Genomic DNA, 18,560 nt, shown 5'->3' with positions numbered 1-18,560 from the left:
AAATAGTATCTTAAATAAGACATCTCAGTCTTATCCCCCCCCCCCTAAAAACCTGCACTTGTCTTTTCCTATACTAGCACTGACTTTGCTGATAACTTCTTTGAGGAAAATGTACTACGACAGTACGTGGATTGTCTCACCTCGTTATCTTAAAGTTGGAATCCTTAATTTAAACAATAAAGCGGACACCCCGCCTGTGTTTTGGTAAAAGCTGAGGATGGGCCTGGAGAATTGTAACAACTCAAATTCAAAGCGAAAGCTATGTATGCAAAGACTGACCATCAATGACATCAAAATAATAGTATTAACCAGGTTGAGGCTATAGCTACAGTTTTTGTTTATATTTACTTTGTATACAAACATTGGAGTACAACAAATATATTTTGGGTTCTGATTGGGTACAACTCATGAGGCATTTTTAAGTTATATTCTTCAAAAAATTATGGGCAGCCTATATATAATTAATTTATAAGTCTAAAAATGGATGTAGCAACTAAGGATTCTAGCTTTAAGGTGAATGCACTAACTGTAAGTCGCTCTGGATAATAGCATCTGCTAAATTACTCAAATGTAAATAACTATTTTGTGGAGGGACAAATTCCAAATACCACAACCCTCGAGACGTCTTGTTTTGCACCCATAATTCTGCCCTGTCATCCATCTACCTTAAACACAACTATGTGTACTATGAGACATTAAAACTTTCCATTGAGAAAGTGGAAAAACAGAAGTAATCGTTAAATTCATGCAATGACAAATGATTGCTTTGCCTAGACTTGCTGTCACTAGCAGAATGGGATGTTTCGAATTGAAAACCAAAAGCTAGAGGAGAACACATCAGCAAAGCTTACAGGGCACAGTCAGATCGATATCCATTACCTATCAATGCTGACGGCGAGGCTGGAAAGATTGGCAGACACAGGGAAACTGAATCCTTACATGGCGATAGGCAGTGATTGCACTGTGACCTTAAAGCAACACTTTTTTTTTTGCTTTCTAGGGAAACTGTCATTTCATTGTCTATCTCAAAATGTCAGTGACAGCAAGTCTGTGCTGGTCTTGGTGGATTCCCTAAATAAACAACAAAAATAAAAATCCATCGATAAAGTGAAACGAGTTAAATCAAACCTGCACTATGGATAAAGCATCATTCATGTTGGCAAGGTTCACATAACTAAAATGCTCCTCCCTGACTAATCAATTCTCCTAAGGCACATCTCTCAACTCCAAAGATATGCTTTTCGCAACGCTTAGCCTAAGTGTTTACTTCAAATGCCCAAAAGGTGTATGTGTGTCAGTCTTTCCCTTGATTTATTTCCAAGGGGGTCATAAACACAAAGCAACATCACGATGGATTGAAACCCAAACTCTTTTAGGAGGCCCATCATGCATGTACAATTTGTCTGACCATTGAGGCCATCAAAAAACATAGGCAACATCAACGTCCACTGAGATTGCAACTTCGAGACATGATGAAACTCTGTACTTCTCCTCCATAAAGAAGAGTTGGATCTCAACTGGTTACAAAAGGAGCCATGACAATGGAAGGAAAGTGCTAACATATGACTTAAGAGCTACAGGGAAATCCTTTGCTACATTAATCACTGCATGGAGTGCTACAACAGCCGCTCCTTCCCCAGAACCCAGCCCCCCAAACAGCTTGTGAATTCATTAGGTAAACAAAAGCCTCGGGTGTAGGCGAGCGAACAGGAAACATAGGGGAGCAAATCAGGGCTCCGAGACTCACCTTGGGCCAGCATGCTGAACTCCAGGAAAAGGGCAATGTGGTAGAGCTCCATTGCCTCCTCAGCACGACTGGCAAGCCCCCTGCCTCCGGCCACCAGGGCCTGCACCTCCCCCAGGCTCCCAGCCGAGGGGCTTCCCCTCAGCACAAGTGCTAGCTCCACGGCGTCCGTGTACATGCAGTGCAAGATGACACAGGCATATTTCTTGGGGATGATGGACTCGTCCAGGATGATGCGTGTGGGAGTCTGCAGAGCGCGCTCCGTGATCTCCTCGCCGGTGCGGATGCGCCGCTGCAGGAGGTTCCGGAAGAAAGGAGAGCGGGCCGAGAGGACAGCCTTGTGGGCGCGCAGCTCTTCGTCTGCGGGTCCTTGGATGACCGGTCCTCCTCCTACCCCTCCTCCCCCAGCCACTACCCTAGCAGCTGGCCCGGCGCTGAAGACCTCCGCCAGCTCCGAGTCAGATGAGAAGCTGAGCAGTGAGTCGTAGAAGCACATGTGCTCGTAAAGGCCACGCATGTCCTCCTCCAGTGAGCTAGGTGTGCCAAACTCCTCGCTCAGGCGCACCAGCACGTCCATGTTCCGCAGCCGCGCATCCACCTCTGGGCCCAGCTCGCCTGTGTACAGGTAGTGCAGCAATGCCGAGAACATGGGCGCGTCCATGCCTGCCGTGCCCACGTCCAGGAGCACCTCAGCGCCGTAGCCCGGCGACGACGACAGAAGCGTCTTGAAGAAGGGGCAACGGGCAGCCAGCACGGCGCGGTGCGCGGGGAAGCAGGCATCCTGGAAGATCAGGTCCACGTCCGTGCAGTACTTGTGCTGGTAGAGCGCGGCCAGGTCGCGCTGCAGGCTCCGGGCCTCGGCTCGCGCCAGTCCCGCCTGCAGGTTCAGCTCCTTGAGAGCTGCTGTACCCTCGTACTCCTCAACCAGGGCGTTGGCATCACGCACGTCCCAACCTGAGAGGAGCTCGCGCATCTGCCGCACGTGGTCGGCCGAGCGGCTGGACTTGCGGCGCTTGATGAATCTCCTCCTGAGCGTGGCTAGGCCCGAGCTCTTCTTCTTTTTGTCCTGGGGCTTCTCGGGGCCGGACTCCAGGCTGTAGAGCTTCCCCTCTCCTCCAGAGCCCTGGGAGCCATAGGAGGATGTCCCTGAAGGGAGACAGTAACATACAGAATCAGTGGGTGAGCAACAGAGCAGTGGTTTACAAATTAGATTTAATGATAATAAATAATAAACTCAAGATGAGCCAACTAATAATTAATGTTATATATAGCTGGTTTTAGGGCATACACTACCAGTCAAAAGTTTGGACACACTCATTCAAGGGATTTTCTTTATTTTCACTATTTTTTACATTGTAGAATAATAGTGAAGACATCAAAACTATGAAATAACACATATGGAATCATGTAGTAACCAAAAAATGTTAAACAAATCAAAATATATTTTACATTTGAGATTCTTCAAATAGCCACCCTTTGCCTTGATGACAGCTTTGCACAATCTTGGCATTCTCTCAACCAGCTTCATGAGGTAGTCACCTGGAATGCATTTCAATTAAGTTGTGCCTTCTTAGAAGTTAATTTGTGGAATTTCTTTCCTTCTTAATACCTTTCAGCCAATCAGTTGTGTTGTGACAAGGTAGGGGGGTAAACAGAAGATAGCCCTATTTCGTAAAAGACCAAGTCCATATTATGGCAAGAACAGCTCAAATAAGCAAAGAGAAACAACAGTCAATCATTACTTTAAGACATGAAGGTCAGTCAATACGGAACATTTCAATAACTTTGAAAGTATCTTCAAGTGCAGTCTCAAAAACAAATCATGCGCTATGATGAAACTGGCTCTCATGAGGACCGCCACAGGAAAGGAAGACCCAGAGTTACCTCTGCTGCAGAGGATAAGTTCATTAAAGTAACCAGCCTCAGAAATTGCAGACAAAAATAAATGCTTTACAGAGTTCAAGTAACAGACACATCTCAACATCAACTGTTCAGAGGGGACTGTGTGAATCAGGCATTCATGGTCGAATTAATGCAAAGAAACCACTACTAAAGGACACCAATAAGAAGAAGAGACCTGCTTGGGCCAAGAAACATGAGCAATGGACATTAGACCAGTGGAAATGTGTCCTTTGGACTGGAGTCCAAATTGGGGATTTTTGGTTCCAACCGCCGTGGCTTTGTGAGACGCGGTGTGGGTGAACGGATGATCTGCGCATGTGTAGTTCCCACCGTAAAGCAAGAAGGAGGAGGTGTTGTGGGGTGCTTTGCTGGTGACACGGTCTGTGATTTATTTAGAATTCAAAGCACACTTAACCAGCATGGCTACCACAGCATTTTGCAGCGATACGCCATCCAATCTGGTTTGGGCTTAGTGGGACTATCATTTGTCTTTCAACAGGACAATGACCCAACACCTCCAGGCTGTGTAAGGGCTATTTGACCAAGAAGGAGAGTGATGGAGTGCTGCATCAGATGACCTGGCCTCCACAATCCCCCGACCTCAACCCAATTGAGATGGTTTGGGATGAGTCGGACCGCAGAGTGAAAGAAAAGCAGCCAACAAGTGCTCAGCATATGTGGCAACTCCTTCAAGACTGTTGGAAAAGCATTCCAGGAGAAGCTAGTTGAGAGAATGCCAAGAGTGTGCCAAGCTGTCATCAAGGCAAAGGGTGGTTATTTGAAGACTCTGAATTCGTTTTTGTTACTACATGATTCTATATGTGTTATTTCATAGTTTTGATGTCTTCACTATTATTCTACAATGTAGAAAATAGTAAAAATAAGGAAAAACCCTGGAATAAGTAGATGTGTCCAAACGTTTGACTAGTATTGTGTGTGTGTGTATATATATATATATATATATATATACACAGTGGGGGAAAAAAGTATTTAGTCAGCCACCAATTGTGCAAGTTCTCCCACTTAAAAAGATGAGAGAGGCCTGTAATTTTCATCATAGGTACACGTCAACTATGACAGACAAAATGAGAAAAAAAAATCCAGAAAATCACATTGTAGGATTTTTTATGAATTTATTTGCAAATTATGGTGGAAAATAAGTATTTGGTCAATAACAGAAGTTTCTCAATACTTTGTTATATACACTTTGTTGGCAATGACACAGGTCAAACGTTTTCTGTAAGTCTTCACAAGGTTTTCACACACTGTTGCTGGTATTTTGGCCCATTCCTCCATGCAGATCTCCTCTAGAGCAGTGATGTTTTGGGGCTGTCGCTGGGCAACACGGACTTTCAACTCCCTCCAAAGATTTTCTATGGGGTTGAGATCTGGAGACTGGCTAGGCCACTCCAGGACCTTGAAATGCTTCTTACGAAGCCACTCCTTCGTTGCCCGGGCGGTGTGTTTGGGATCATTGTCATGCTGAAAGACCCAGCCACGTTTCATCTTCAATGCCCTTGCTGATGGAAGGAGGTTTTCACTCAAAATCTCACGATGCATGGCCCCATTCATTCTTTTCTTTACACGGATCAGTCGTCCTGGTCCCTTTGCAGAAAAACAGCCCCAAAGCATGATGTTTCCACTCCCATGCTTCACAGTAGGTATGGTGTTCTTTGGATGCAACTCAGCATTCTTTGTCCTCCAAACACGACGAGTTGAGTTTTTACCAAAAAGTAATCTGACCATATCACATTCTCCCAATCCTCTTCTGGATCATCCAAATGCACTCTAGCAAACTTCAGACGGGCCTGGACATGTACTGGCTTAAGCAGGGAGACACATCTGGCACTGCATGATTTGAGTACCTGGCGGCGTAGTGTGTTACTGATGGTAGGCTTTGTTACTTTGGTCCCAGCTCTCTGCAGGTCATTCACTAGGTCCCCCCGTGTGTTTCTGGGATTTTTGCTCACCGTTCTTGTGATCATTTTGACCCCACGGGGTGAGATCTTGTATGGAGCCCCAGATCGAGGGAGATTATCAGTGGTCTTGTATGTCTTCCATTTCCTAATAATTGCTCCCACAGTTGATTTCTTCAAACCAAGCTGCTTACCTATTGCAGATTCAGTCTTCCCAGCCTGATGCAGGTCTACAATTTTGTTTCTGGTGTCCTTTGACAGCTCTTTGGTCTTGGCCATAGTGGAGTTTGGAGTGTGACTGTTTGAGGTTGTGGACAGGTGTCTTTTATACTGATAACAAGTTCAAACAGGTGCCATTAATACAGGTAACGAGTGGAGGACAGAGGAGCCTCTTAAAGAAGAAGTTACAGGTCTGTGAGAGCCAGAAATCTTGCTTGTTTGTAGGTGACCAAATACTTATTTTCCACCATCATTTGCAAATAAATTCATTAAAAATCCTACAATGTGATTTTCTGGAGAAAAAAAATCTCAATTTGTCTGTCATAGTTGACGTGTACCTATGATGAAAATTACAGGCCTCTCTCATCTTTTTAAGTGGGAGAACTTGCACAATTGGTGGCTGACTAAATACTTTTTTCCCCCACTGTATACACACACACACACACACACACATATATATATATATATATATATATATATATATATATACACACACACACACAGTGGGGAGAACAAGTATTTGATACACTGCCGATTTTGCAGGTTTTCCAACTTACAAAACATGTAGAGGTCTGTAATTTTTATCATAGGTACACTTCAACTGTGAGAGACGGAATCTAAAACAAAAATCCAGAAAATCACATTGCATGATTTTTAAGTAATTGATTTGCATATTATTGCATGACATAAGTATTTGATACATCAGAAAAGCAGAACTTAATATTTGGTACAGAAACCTTTGTTTGCAATTACAGAGATCATACGTTTCCTGTAGGTCTTGACCAGGTTTGCACACACTGCAGCAGGGATTTTGGCCCACTCCTCCATACAGACCTTCTCCAGATCCTTCAGGTTTCGGGGCTGTTGCTGGGCAATACGGACTTTCGGCTCCCTCCAAAGATTTTCTATTGGGTTCAGGTCTGGAGACTGGCTAGGCCACTCCAGGACCTTGAGATGCTTCTTATGGAGCCACTCCTTAGTTGCCCTGGCTGTGTGTTTCGGGTCGTTGTCATGCTGGAAGACCCAGCCATGACCCACCTTCAATGCTCTTACTGAGGACAGGAGGTTGTTGGCCAAGATCTCGCGATACATGGCCCCATCCATCCTCCCCTCAATACGGTGCAGTCGTCCTGTCCCCTTTGCAGAAAAGCATCCCCAAAAAATGATGTTTCCACCTCCATGCTTCACGGTTGGGATGGTGTTCTTGGGGTTGTAGTCATCCTTCTTCTTCCTCCAAAAATGGAGAGTGGAGTTTAGACCAAAAAGCTATGTTTTTGTCTCATCAGACCACATGACCTTCTCCCATTCCTCCTCTGGATCATCCAGATGGTCATTGGCAAACTTCAGATGGGCCTGGACATGCGCTGGCTTGAGCAGGGGGACCTTGCGTGCGCTGCAGGATTTTAATCCATGACGGCGTAGTGTGTTACTAATGGTTTTCTTTGAGACTGTGGTCCCAGCTCTCTTCAGGTCATTGACCAGGTCCTGCCGTGTAGTTCTGGGCTGATCCCTCACCTTCCTCATGATCATTGATGCCCCACGAGGTGAGATCGTGCATGGAGCCCCAGACCGAGGGTGATTGACCGTCATCTTGAACTTCTTCCATTTTCTAATAATTGCGCCAACAGTTGTTGCCTTCTCACCAAGCTGCTTGCCTATTGTCCTGTAGCCCATCCCAGCCTTGTGCAGGTCTACAATTTTATCCCTGATGTCCTTACACAGCTCTCTGGTCTTGGCCATTGTGGAGAGGTTGGAGTCTGTTTGATTGAGTGTGTGGACAGGTGTCTTTTATACAGGTAGCGAGTTCAAACAGGTGCAGTTAATACAGGTAATGAGTGGAGAACAGGAGGGATTCTTAAAGAAAAACTAACAGGTCTGTGAGAGCCGGAATCCTTACTGGTTGGTAGGTGATCAAATACTTATGTCATGCAATAAAATGCAAATTAATTACTTTAAAATCATACAATGTGATTTTCTGGATTTATGTTTTAGATTCCGTCTCTCACAGTTGAAGTGTACCTATGATAAAAATTACAGACCTCTACATGCTTTGTAAGTAGGAAAACCTGCAAAATCGGCAGTGTATCAAATACTTGTTCTCCCCACTGTATATGTATGTATGGATGTGTGTATATATATATATATATATATATATATATAGTTACAATCTAATCATTGCAGTTCGAGTTGATCTTATTTTGTTGTAGCCTAGGCACTCTACCAGTTAGCATATGTTGAGGAGATGTACAGTAATTGTGTCACCTTGAATTGTAGAATAGACATAATAAAAATGAAAGATGTTGGTGCATTATTAAAGCTGATCTACCCCCTAAAAAAAATATAAAATAATTTGGTGCAGTATTTCTCAATGAAAAAATGTGAATGAAAACGAGTTGTCTATTGCTGAATGACAACAAATACTTTATTGAAGAATCCCTACGGTTGACCAATCACCGACGAAGGGGTGTAGACTTCGGCTACTGACTTCGGCTTAACTCAAGAAAAAAGTCCAAAAACAGACAAAAACGTTACAAAATGTCTTCAGAATATATGCACAAACTCTTCCAAGCTGTTTCGGCCGGGAAGCATGCGGACGCCTTTAGTGTGTAGCCCAAACTGTTCAGACGCTACAGACAGAAATTGGCATATCTGCAGTACCGACTTCAGACGAGTCCTGTGACGCTTGATGGGGTTGTAGCGTAAAACGGAGAACACCAACGTGTTCGTTTGAGTCTCATCTTTCTGACATAATATTTTGTAGTCCAAACCATTCGGGCGCTACAGATGATTTCGTGAGAAGACTGATTTCCGGGATGTCCGCTTTAGCTCTACCACCGCAGATGCGGAAGGGCGATATCGGCGGATGCGGTGGATTGAGACACATTCAGTAAAAAAATATAGATACAGTGGGGAAAAAAAGTACTTAGTCAGCCACCAATTGTGCAAGTTCTCCCACTTAAAAAGATGAGAGGCCTGTAATTTTCATCATAGGTACACGTCAACTATGACAGACAAATTGAGAGAAAAAAAATCCAGAAAATCACATTGTAGGATTTTTAATGAATTTATTTGCAAATGATGGTGGAAAATAAGTATTTGGTCACCTACAAACAAGCAAGATTTCTGGCTCTCACAGACCTGTAACTTCTTCTTTAAGAGGCTCCTCTGTCCTCCACTCGTTACCTGTATTAATGGCACCTGTTTGAACTTGTTATCAGTATAAAATACACCTGTCCACAACCTCAAACAGTCACACTCCAAACTCCACTATGGCCAAGACCAAAGAGCTGTCAAAGACACCAGAAACAAAATTGTAGACCTGCACCAGGCTGGGAAGACTGAATCTGCAATAGGTAAGCAGCTTGGTTTGAAGAAATCAACTGTGGGAGCAATTATTAGGAAATGGAAGACATACAAGACCACTGATAATCTCCCTCGATCTGGGGCTCCACGCAAGATCTCACCCCGTGGTGTCAAAATGATCACAAGAACGGTGAGCAAAAATCCCAGAACCACACGGGGGGACCTAGTGAATGACCTGCAGAGAGCTGGGACCAAAGTAACAAAGCCTACCATCAGTAACACACTACGCCGCCAGGGACTCAAATCCTGCAGTGTCAGACATGTCCCCCTGCTTAAGCCAGTACATGTCCAGGCCCGTCTGAAGTTTGCTAGAGTGCATAGAGTGCATTTGGATGATCCAAAAGAGGATTGGGAGAATGTCATATGGTCAGATGAAACCAAAATATAACTTTTTGGTAAAAACTCAACTCGTCGTGTTTGGAGGACAAAGAATGCTGAGTTGCATCCAAAGAACACCATACCTACTGTGAAGCATGGGGGTGGAAACATCATGCTTTGGGGCTGTTTTTCTGCAAAGGGACCAGGACGACTGATCCGTGTAAAGGAAAGAATGAATGGGGCCATGTATCGTGAGATTTTGAGTGAAAACCTCCTTCCATCAGCAAGGGCATTGAAGATGAAACGTGGCTGGGTCTTTCAGCATGACAATGATCCCAAACACACCGCCCGGGCAACGAAGGAGTGGCTTCGTAAGAAGCATTTCAAGGTCCTGGAGTGGCCTAGCCAGTCTCCAGATCTCAACCCCATAGAAAATCTTTGGAGGGAGTTGAAAGTCTGTGTTGCCCAGCGACAGCCCCAAAACATCACTGCTCTAGAGGACATCTGCATGGAGGAATGGGCCAAAATACCAGCAACAGTGTGTGAAAACCTTGTGAAGACTTACAGAAAACATTTGACCTGTGTCATTGCCAACAAAGGGTATATAACAAAGTATTGAGAAACTTTTGTTATTGACCAAATACTTATTTTCCACCATAATTTGCAAATAAATTCATTAAAAATCCTACAATGTGATTTTCTGGATTTCTTTTTTCTCATTTTGTCTGTCATAGTTGACGTGTACCTATGATGAAAATTACAGGCCTCTCTCATCTTTTTAAGTGGGAGAACTTGCACAATTGGTGGCTGACTAAATACTTTTTCCCCCCCACTGTATGACTAGCTTATAGACGGATTTATGTTTTTTAATTTATTATTCTAATTAGAATTAAGTGGGCCCGAGGAAATCGACTCTAAGGGGTTTTAATAGGAGCGCTTCAGAAAACGAGATTATGAGAAAGCTCAAAATCTTGGCTTTGCCTTTTAGTAGACTTCTCTCAACCGAAAGATTGTTGATCTTTGATTGTTTTACCGAGAGTGCCAAACAAACTAGAAAACACTACACAACGTTTTTTTCTATGTTACAAAAGTAGGCAACAATACATTAGTATCCCATTTAGTCGCCTATCGTAAAGCATTATTTTTGTTCTGCTGTGAATATTCGGTGACCATAGTTGTTTTAAAGCCAATAGGCTACATTTTCACATTCAGTTTACACATCTTTTTACGAAGTGGGTTGCATAGGATTCCTTGACTCCAGCATGAGGGTATAAGAGATAAATACAATAGAAGCACTCACCTATAAACGTCTGCTGGCTCTGTGAGTTGCCCCCAAATCGGGGTGAGCACGAATGGGGATAGCTGGAGGCATTGACACCCATCCTCTCCTTCTTCCACTTCCTCTTCACATGGACCGCTGGGGCCACCCTTGCTGTCTCATTCTGCCTGAGCAAAAGTGCCTCCACTCAGGGCCTGGACAGACTCAGAGCCAGGACCTCAGGGAGTCTAGCTTTACCAGCCATCCCTGAGAGACACAGCAAAGAGGGAAAGTTTGTTAGTTAGGGCTGTCACATTGTCCAAAAATCTATATCAAACACAGGAGCTGTAATCTGTACAAATTTGCTCAGATTAATTTCCAACTTCCACCTCAATATTTTTCATTTTCATGGAAATACCGGAAAACCCTCACTAGAGTGACTAGAGCTCGTCAGTCCCCAGAATTCCAAACCAAATACCAACTTTTCTGCTGCTGTTTGCTTGGCAAGTAGCCTAAGAGTTAAAGCCATTCAGAGGGGCAAGTATTGCAATATAAAACCAAAGAGGCTATTGCTACATCCTGAAATTTCAACCAGAGGGCATTGATAAAACTTCTAAGCATATGGCGGGTGGACCACTCTGCAACGCTGGCATAGGCTACTCCCCTCTCCCGCTCTTTCACCCAGAAGTTAATCGTTCTTGGGTTACCACCACTTGGGTTAGCACCGCACTTTGTCATCGCCGAGCAGGAACGGAAGTAGATGGAAAACACAAAACAAAGATAGTAAGGGGTCCAATTTCATGGCTCAGACAACATGCAAGGGTACCCTTCATGTATGTTTTGACTGATACGTGGCTTGTGTCTGGAATGCATTTTAAATAATTCTTTATAAGCCTAATACTTTTTTTCAATCCAAGGAGGCATGGTTTTCAAAACCCTACTGTTGACAGTCAGAACAAGCCTCTCTACAAGGTAGGTACAATGCCACGTAATAGAAAGGGCTAATTCCTAAAGCATTATGCTAAGGCTACTTTTCCGCAAATCGATTCCTAAAGTAAAGGAATTAGGGATTTCAGTCACATACCCTATGTTATCCACTTTTCTTCCACATTCATCTAATAGCCTAACTACTGAGAGTTTGAATGCCCTTTTAGAACCACCTATTCAATAATAAGCATTACGATTAGCCTAGGTATCAAATTAAATAGAGGCAGTATCTATTATTATTTTCTGACTAACAGTAGAAATATTCTGAGAGAACCCTTGTCATTAAGTCATCAGTAGTCATTGGGTTGGATTTTACATAAGTAGACAACTTTCTAGAGAATGAACTCTCCATATTTGACAGCGTGGTTTTGAAGCAAGTTGCTACTACTGTAAAACTTTCACAAGAATATAAAATAATGACTGCATACGAAAGACCGAGATTGCACAATTTGCTGAGAGAAATTCTGGCTGGGACAAGGACTGTATCAATTTGAGTGACATAAGTAGAGAAGGAATAAATTAATAGGCTAGTTCACTGACTGGCGTGGTGCGCCAAAACAGAAGCTGACAGAGATAAAAGGTTATGTAAGTGATGCAATGAGGGTGGGAGGCAGAACATTCCATTGGCTATGAGCATCAAGAGCCCTTGTCCTGCTGTTGGGATGACCATATTGACTGGCAAAAGGGACACAATAGAAAATGTTGCCTCAAACAAGACAACCATGATTCAGAAAATGAGGAAGAAAGGGAGCAAAGTGGCTGTAGTTGAGGGGTCACAGCAGGAATGAGGAAACGAGAAGGGTAGCTACAAATATAGTGCTATTCTCAGTCCAGTGCTTTCTTGATGCCTACCTCATTTTAGCTCTGTGACTGTCCCACTTGACTTGACGCCTTATCATATTGATGCTGAGAATGCTTGCATTGTTCGCTGAGTGGCTGACATACTGCTTTGCCCCCTATGGCATAAGGGGGAAGGCCAATTTCGCAGGGGCTCTCAGTTTCAATAAGAACACAACAAATCCATACGTTCCATACTTCCTCAAAATAATTGGCAAGCAGAAGCCCAAGACACAACATTATTAAAGGAGAAGTTTTGAAATTGTGTCATTCTGAACTTTATCCGCGATACCTCAATTATACAAGTAACAGCCAAAATAAAGGAAACACTTGACTAAATGAGGGATACAAAGAATATTCCAGACACTTGTAGAATCTACGCCAAGGCGCATTGAAACGGTTCTGGCGGCTCAGCGCCCTATTATGACACTTAATGTTGGTGTTTCCTTTATTTTGGCAGTTACCTGTAAAAGCAGGCTACACAGATAATGGAACAGCTGGATAGGGAAAACAGCTAGAATCGCACAAAAAGTAATACAACATTACGGATCAAGTTCGGAATGACAACCTCCCTTTCTCCCCCTCCCTCACTCTCACAATCATGAACATAGAATCGTCCCAATTACTGGTTCAACAAACAAGTCGCAGGGACGCCAGTTTTACCCAAATTCACAGAGAGCAGCCTAATTTTCCTTGCTCTTTGCTAAGGACGAAAAACAGGAACATTCTTTCTCCTCACTTCTTGATGGCTGAGGAACATTTACAAAATGGGCACAACTTTGATTAAATCTCTCGAGGCAAGGACTGAACCCCTAGCCAGAGGATTGTATTTGGTTGATGAACCTTTCCAATGTGTGTAATTTTTTGTTTTTTAAGAAGCAAGAGAAAAATATCTTCCACGACAGCATGTTGAGGGCATGTGAGACAAGTTCCCCGTTACCTATTGGCGCTCCAACATAAATAGACCTTCTCCATCCCCTATGGTCCTCACCGTTGGGTACACAATCCATGGTTTGACTCAGAGCAAAGAAAGTAATTTTTCAGTAACTACTCTAGTAAATACCGGGCTGTAAAATAAGGTAGAGGATGCAACTTTTTTCGGGATGTTTAGTCCACTGCACTCAAATATCTGGAGGTTCCCGAAGCTTTGCACGTGCGGATCACATTCTGCACATGTGTATATTCTGTACTTTACGTGCAGAGAGTAGGCTACGAATGGTGCTCATTTAATTAAGTTAGATCAAACTTAATCCGTTTCTGCAAGATCACATAATGATCACAGTATTCTACATAACAGAACCGAATATAATAGCATAGTATAATGTTACCGTAAAACACCAACCCATTCAATAGGGCATTATAATTCTTCAAGTTTTACCATCATTCTGCATAGTAGGCTAACCATTTGATCTCAATCCTTCTTGAGTTATAGTGTTGTTTAGAATGATGGAGTGAACGAACTTTAGAGCTGATGGTGTTAAAACTGTAGCATACCCTACCTGTGTATTTTGCCTAGTGGGGCGCGCTGTTGAGTTTTGGCCACAGTAACATTATACTATGCTGCAATGGGCCGCCCCCGGGTGGTGAGGGTAGGCAATAACACATCTGCCACGCTGACCCTCAACACAGGGGCCCCTTTAGGCGCGTGCGTGCTTAGTCCCCTCCTGTACTCCCTGTTCACCCACGACTGCGTGGCCACGCACGACTCCAATACCATCTGGGGTTGAGAGCTTCAGGTTCCTTGGTGTCCAACATCACTAAAAACTATCATGGTCCAAACACTGCAAGGCGCTACAGAGGGTAGTGCGTACGGCCCAGAACATCACTTGGGTCTAGGACCAAAGGGCTCCTTAACAGCTTCTACCCCCAAGCCATAAGACTGCTCAACAGTTAATCAAATGGCTACCCGGACTATTTGCATTGACCCCTTATTTTATTCATTTTTTTGCACTGACTCTTGCACAGGCTCGATGTACACTCACTGGACTCTAACCACACCCACACATACTACACTGACACTCCAACACACACACACACATATTGACGCCACACACACATACACTGCTGCTACTCTGTTTATTATCTATGCATAGTCACTTTACCCCTACCTACATGTACATATTACCTCAGTTACTCCGACTAACCGGTAACAGCCTTATTCTAAAATTGATTAAATTGTTTTTTACCTCATCAATCTACACACAAAACTGCATAATGACAAAGCAAAAACAGGTTTAGATTTTTTAGGATTATTTTTTATTGTTAAAATATTACATTTACGTAAGTATTCAGACCCTTTACTCAGTACTATGTTGAAGCACCTTTGGCAGCCATTACAGCCTTGAGTCTTCTTGGTTATCACGCTACAAGCTTGGCATACCTGTATTTGGAGTTTCTCCCATTCATCTCTGCAGATCCTTTCAAGCTCTGTCAGGTTGGATGGGGAGCGCCGCTGCACAGCTATTTTCAGGGCTCTCCAGAGATCTTCGATCGGGTTCAAGTCCGGGCTCTGGCAGGGCCACTCAAGGACATTCAGAGACTTGTCCTGAAGCCACTGCTGCGTTGTCTCGGCTGTGTGCTTGTCCTGTTGGAAGGTGAACCTAGGCCCCAGTCTGAGGTCCTGAGCGCGTCGGAGCAGGTTTTCATCAAGGATTTATCTTTACTTTGCTCCGTTCATCTTTCCCTCGATCCTGACTAGTCTCCCAGTCCCTGCCACTGAAAAACACCCCCACAGCATGATGCTGCCACCACCATGCTTCACCGTATGGATGGTGCCAGGTTTCCTCCAGACGTGACGCTGTCATGTGCCTTTTACTGAGGAGTGGCTTCCGTCTGGCCTGATTGGTGGAGTGCTGCAGAGATGGTTGTCCTTCTGGAAGGCTCTCCCATCTCCACAGAAGAACTCTGGAGCTCTGTCAGCGTGATCATTGGGTTTTTGGTCACCTCCCTGACCAAGGCCCTTCTCCCCTGATTGCTCAGTTTGGCCGGGTGGCCAGCTCTAAGAAGGGTCTTGGTGGTTCCAAACTTCTTCCATTTAAGAATGATGGAGGCCACTGTGTTCTTGGGGACCTTCAATGCTGCAGAATTGTTTTGGTACCCTTCCCAAGATATGTGCCTCGACACAATCCTGTCTCTGCGCTTTACGGACAATTCCTTCGACCTCATGGCTTGGTTTTCATAGCAAAGGGTCTGAATACTTACGTAAATAAGGTATTTCTTTGTCATTAATGGGTATTGTGTGTAGATTATTAATTGTTTATTTAATCCATTTTAGAATAAGGCTTTAACGTAACAAAATGTGGAAAAAGTGGTCTCAATAATTTCGTTATTATTTTATTGTGTTACTATTTTTAGTTTAGTCTACTTAGCTTTTTTTTCTTGCTTTTTTTTTTTTAACTGCATTGTTGGTTAAGGGCTTGTAAGTAAGCATTTCACAGTGTTGTATTCAGAACGTGACAAAATTTGATTTGATAACATTTGTTCTGTTATGTAGAATTCTGTGATCATTATGTCATCCAGCTTTCATCTAACTTTATTAAACGAGCACCATGAACATTCACCTGAGTAGCCTGTTCTCTGCGCGTAAAGTAGAGAATATACACATAAGCATAACGAGATCTGCACATGTGCAGACGCATCGGAAAGCTACAGATCTTTTAGTGAAGCAGACTAATGATACCGAAAAAGTCGGATCCACAGCCACTCCGGTAAAATAAAGGGTTACCTCAAATTCATCTCAGAATCACAGCTCCACGATGGACCCGTTTGCCTTTTTTAGTCAGGTGGCTACAGCTCGCAATCTCTGAAGGAGGAGGCCATGCAGGCTGTGAACTTCTCCCAGAACTTGACATTCTGGAGGCTTTTCTGTGGAACTGCACCATTCTGAGTGTGCCTTTAGGTTGTGCGGATGGACAAATGCGAGCATGGAGCCCCTGCAAGCGGCAGAGAGTTTTAGAGGCACACATGCATTCTTATAGCTCTCATGTTGCAGGACGAGCACAAACCTGATGTCAGCCTTGCTTTTGTATGGTACTGCAGTGCTGTCTCTGACTGCATTCAAACCCGAGAGAGGAGGATCTGCCATCAGGGCTCACTGGGTGTGCCCGGCTCTGTGGGTGTGTCCGGACATCAGATTTAATCTGGCTCGGAGGTCAGCTCCACTAACGCATTGGGACCACTGCATGCCTGAGCAAACATACGAGATGTTCCCCAACACAGAGCAAATCACACACTGACATTAAGATATAAAGAGGAGGAAGTTTGCTGTCTCGAGTGACAGTAAACAAGGCCATTAATAGGAGGGAGAGCATAGAGTGCAAGACTGTCAAAGCAGTGTTTTACCACTCAGAAGAGTACTTGCTCTTTTATCCCACTCATATCCTAACAGGCATGCACAAGCACACATTCTCAGCGTGTGTTGTTTTCCACCAATAGGCAAATTGCAAATCATGCACAATGAGAGCTTGCATAGCAGCAGCGTAAGAGTTTTTCTTTCAAGAGCTGGCAACGTGGGAGTGAAAGTTAAGTGTTCAGGGGACAACACTTTACCAGACCACTGAGCAAAAGCAATGTCCATTCAACAAAAATCAGGAAGGATAAAGAGCCCTCTGTTTCCAGGCCCTCAGCAACTTCTCAGGATTGGCAGAAAGCAGGGAAGGGGAGGGGGGCGACGGGGCACCCTGGCCTGTGGCTGCTTCCTGAAGGCCGTGGCAGGCTGGATTATGTGAGACTAATGAGAGGGGACAGAGCCAAGCTGCACCAGGCCAGCTGCGGGTTGTCTGATCCACCCTACAGCGCCTCTCCCGCCGAGCGGCTCCGGGGACTTCGGGCCAAGGCAGAACCAGGGGCCCAAGGCCACTGCTCCACCCAACATGGTGCATCCCTAAACTGATTCGCTTAGTTAAGGTCTTTGACTTGAATAGCCAACTCATTTGTGGAATTGACTATTTAAATGAGTCGACCCCAACCTCGACATCCCAATGCTGGGTACGCACTTAGCTCAGGGAGCAAAGCAAAAAGAAAACAGCTAAAAAACAACCAGAATGCCAGTTGTCAGAGGGCTTCCTGCATATTTGGACCGTGGCTGTCAATGTCAACTCAAACATGAGCAAAGAAAACATTATCACACTGACAAGTAGCTAATGAGAGTCCCATGCACTGTAAAATATGAACTACCAGACATGCCATTAATTTTGACTGTCATATTATAATAGATTGTTTTTCGCTTTCGCAACCACTCCCCATGGTCTATTCAGACAGACAATATACAGCCTGACTCTAAACATGAGTAGATTGTAATTTCTGAGTGCTTTTTTTATTCTGGTATTCAAATACATGAATACTCTCATGATCTAAATCAGGGATCATCGGTGGTCCTCTGTAGCTCAATTGGTAGAGCATGGTGCTTGTAACGCCAGGGTAGTGGGTTCGATCCCTGGGACCACCCATTCGTAAAAATGTATGCACACATGATTGTAAGTCGCTTTGGATTAAAGCGTCTGCTAAATGGCATATTATTATTATTATTATCATCATCATCATCTACTAGATTCAGCCGCGGGCCGATTTTTTCTTGAGAGGATGGACTGTGGGCAGGAACATAATTAAGTGATAATGCCCGAGAAGCCGGTGTTTGGCTGGCAACGTTCTTATCCCTTGCTTGCTAGCTAGCCAACTACGGCTAACTTACAGTCAAGTCAAACAGTGCAACCAGAATAACAGCAAAGTAGCATTTGCGTTTGTTTAAGCTGTTTTCTAGTGACATTTGGATACATCAATAACAATGAGCTAATGTGCTCTCTCATCAGGACACTGTTGTTCAGAGGAGCTAGCCAACAACACAGCTAACACAATCGCTGTAAAGACAAACTAGCTACACTTCGTTTCGTTTTACCTGTTTTCTATTGATCGTTTTGTATACATCCATAACAATTATGCTGATTCATGATTTCGACTGGCTGAGAAAAGCTGCCTGCCTGTCTGTCTCATCCCGACACGTTCATTACTATGGGACAGC

General features: G+C 44.0%; 1 protein-coding gene across 2 annotated transcripts in view; it reads right to left on the bottom strand.

The window, feature by feature from the left end:
- btbd7 (BTB (POZ) domain containing 7) overlaps window positions 1–18,560 on the bottom strand; it is a 130,257-nt gene that overhangs the window by 59,626 nt on the left and 52,071 nt on the right. For both annotated transcript variants that reach the window (XM_045211265.1, XM_041866026.2), the window contains exons 2-3: window positions 10,763–10,987; window positions 1,748–2,890 (exon numbers count right to left, since the gene is read on the bottom strand). In XM_045211265.1, the coding sequence (XP_045067200.1) occupies window positions 1,748–2,890; window positions 10,763–10,844 (1,225 nt within the window). In that variant the 5' untranslated portion in view covers window positions 10,845–10,987. The remainder of the gene's footprint in view (window positions 1–1,747; window positions 2,891–10,762; window positions 10,988–18,560) is intronic.

This window comes from Coregonus clupeaformis, chromosome 36, assembly GCF_020615455.1.
Source record: "Coregonus clupeaformis isolate EN_2021a chromosome 36, ASM2061545v1, whole genome shotgun sequence".
Lineage (NCBI taxonomy): Eukaryota > Metazoa > Chordata > Actinopteri > Salmoniformes > Salmonidae > Coregonus > Coregonus clupeaformis.
Note: the sequence above shows the minus strand (reverse complement) of the source record. Positions and strands in the feature narration are given on the sequence as shown.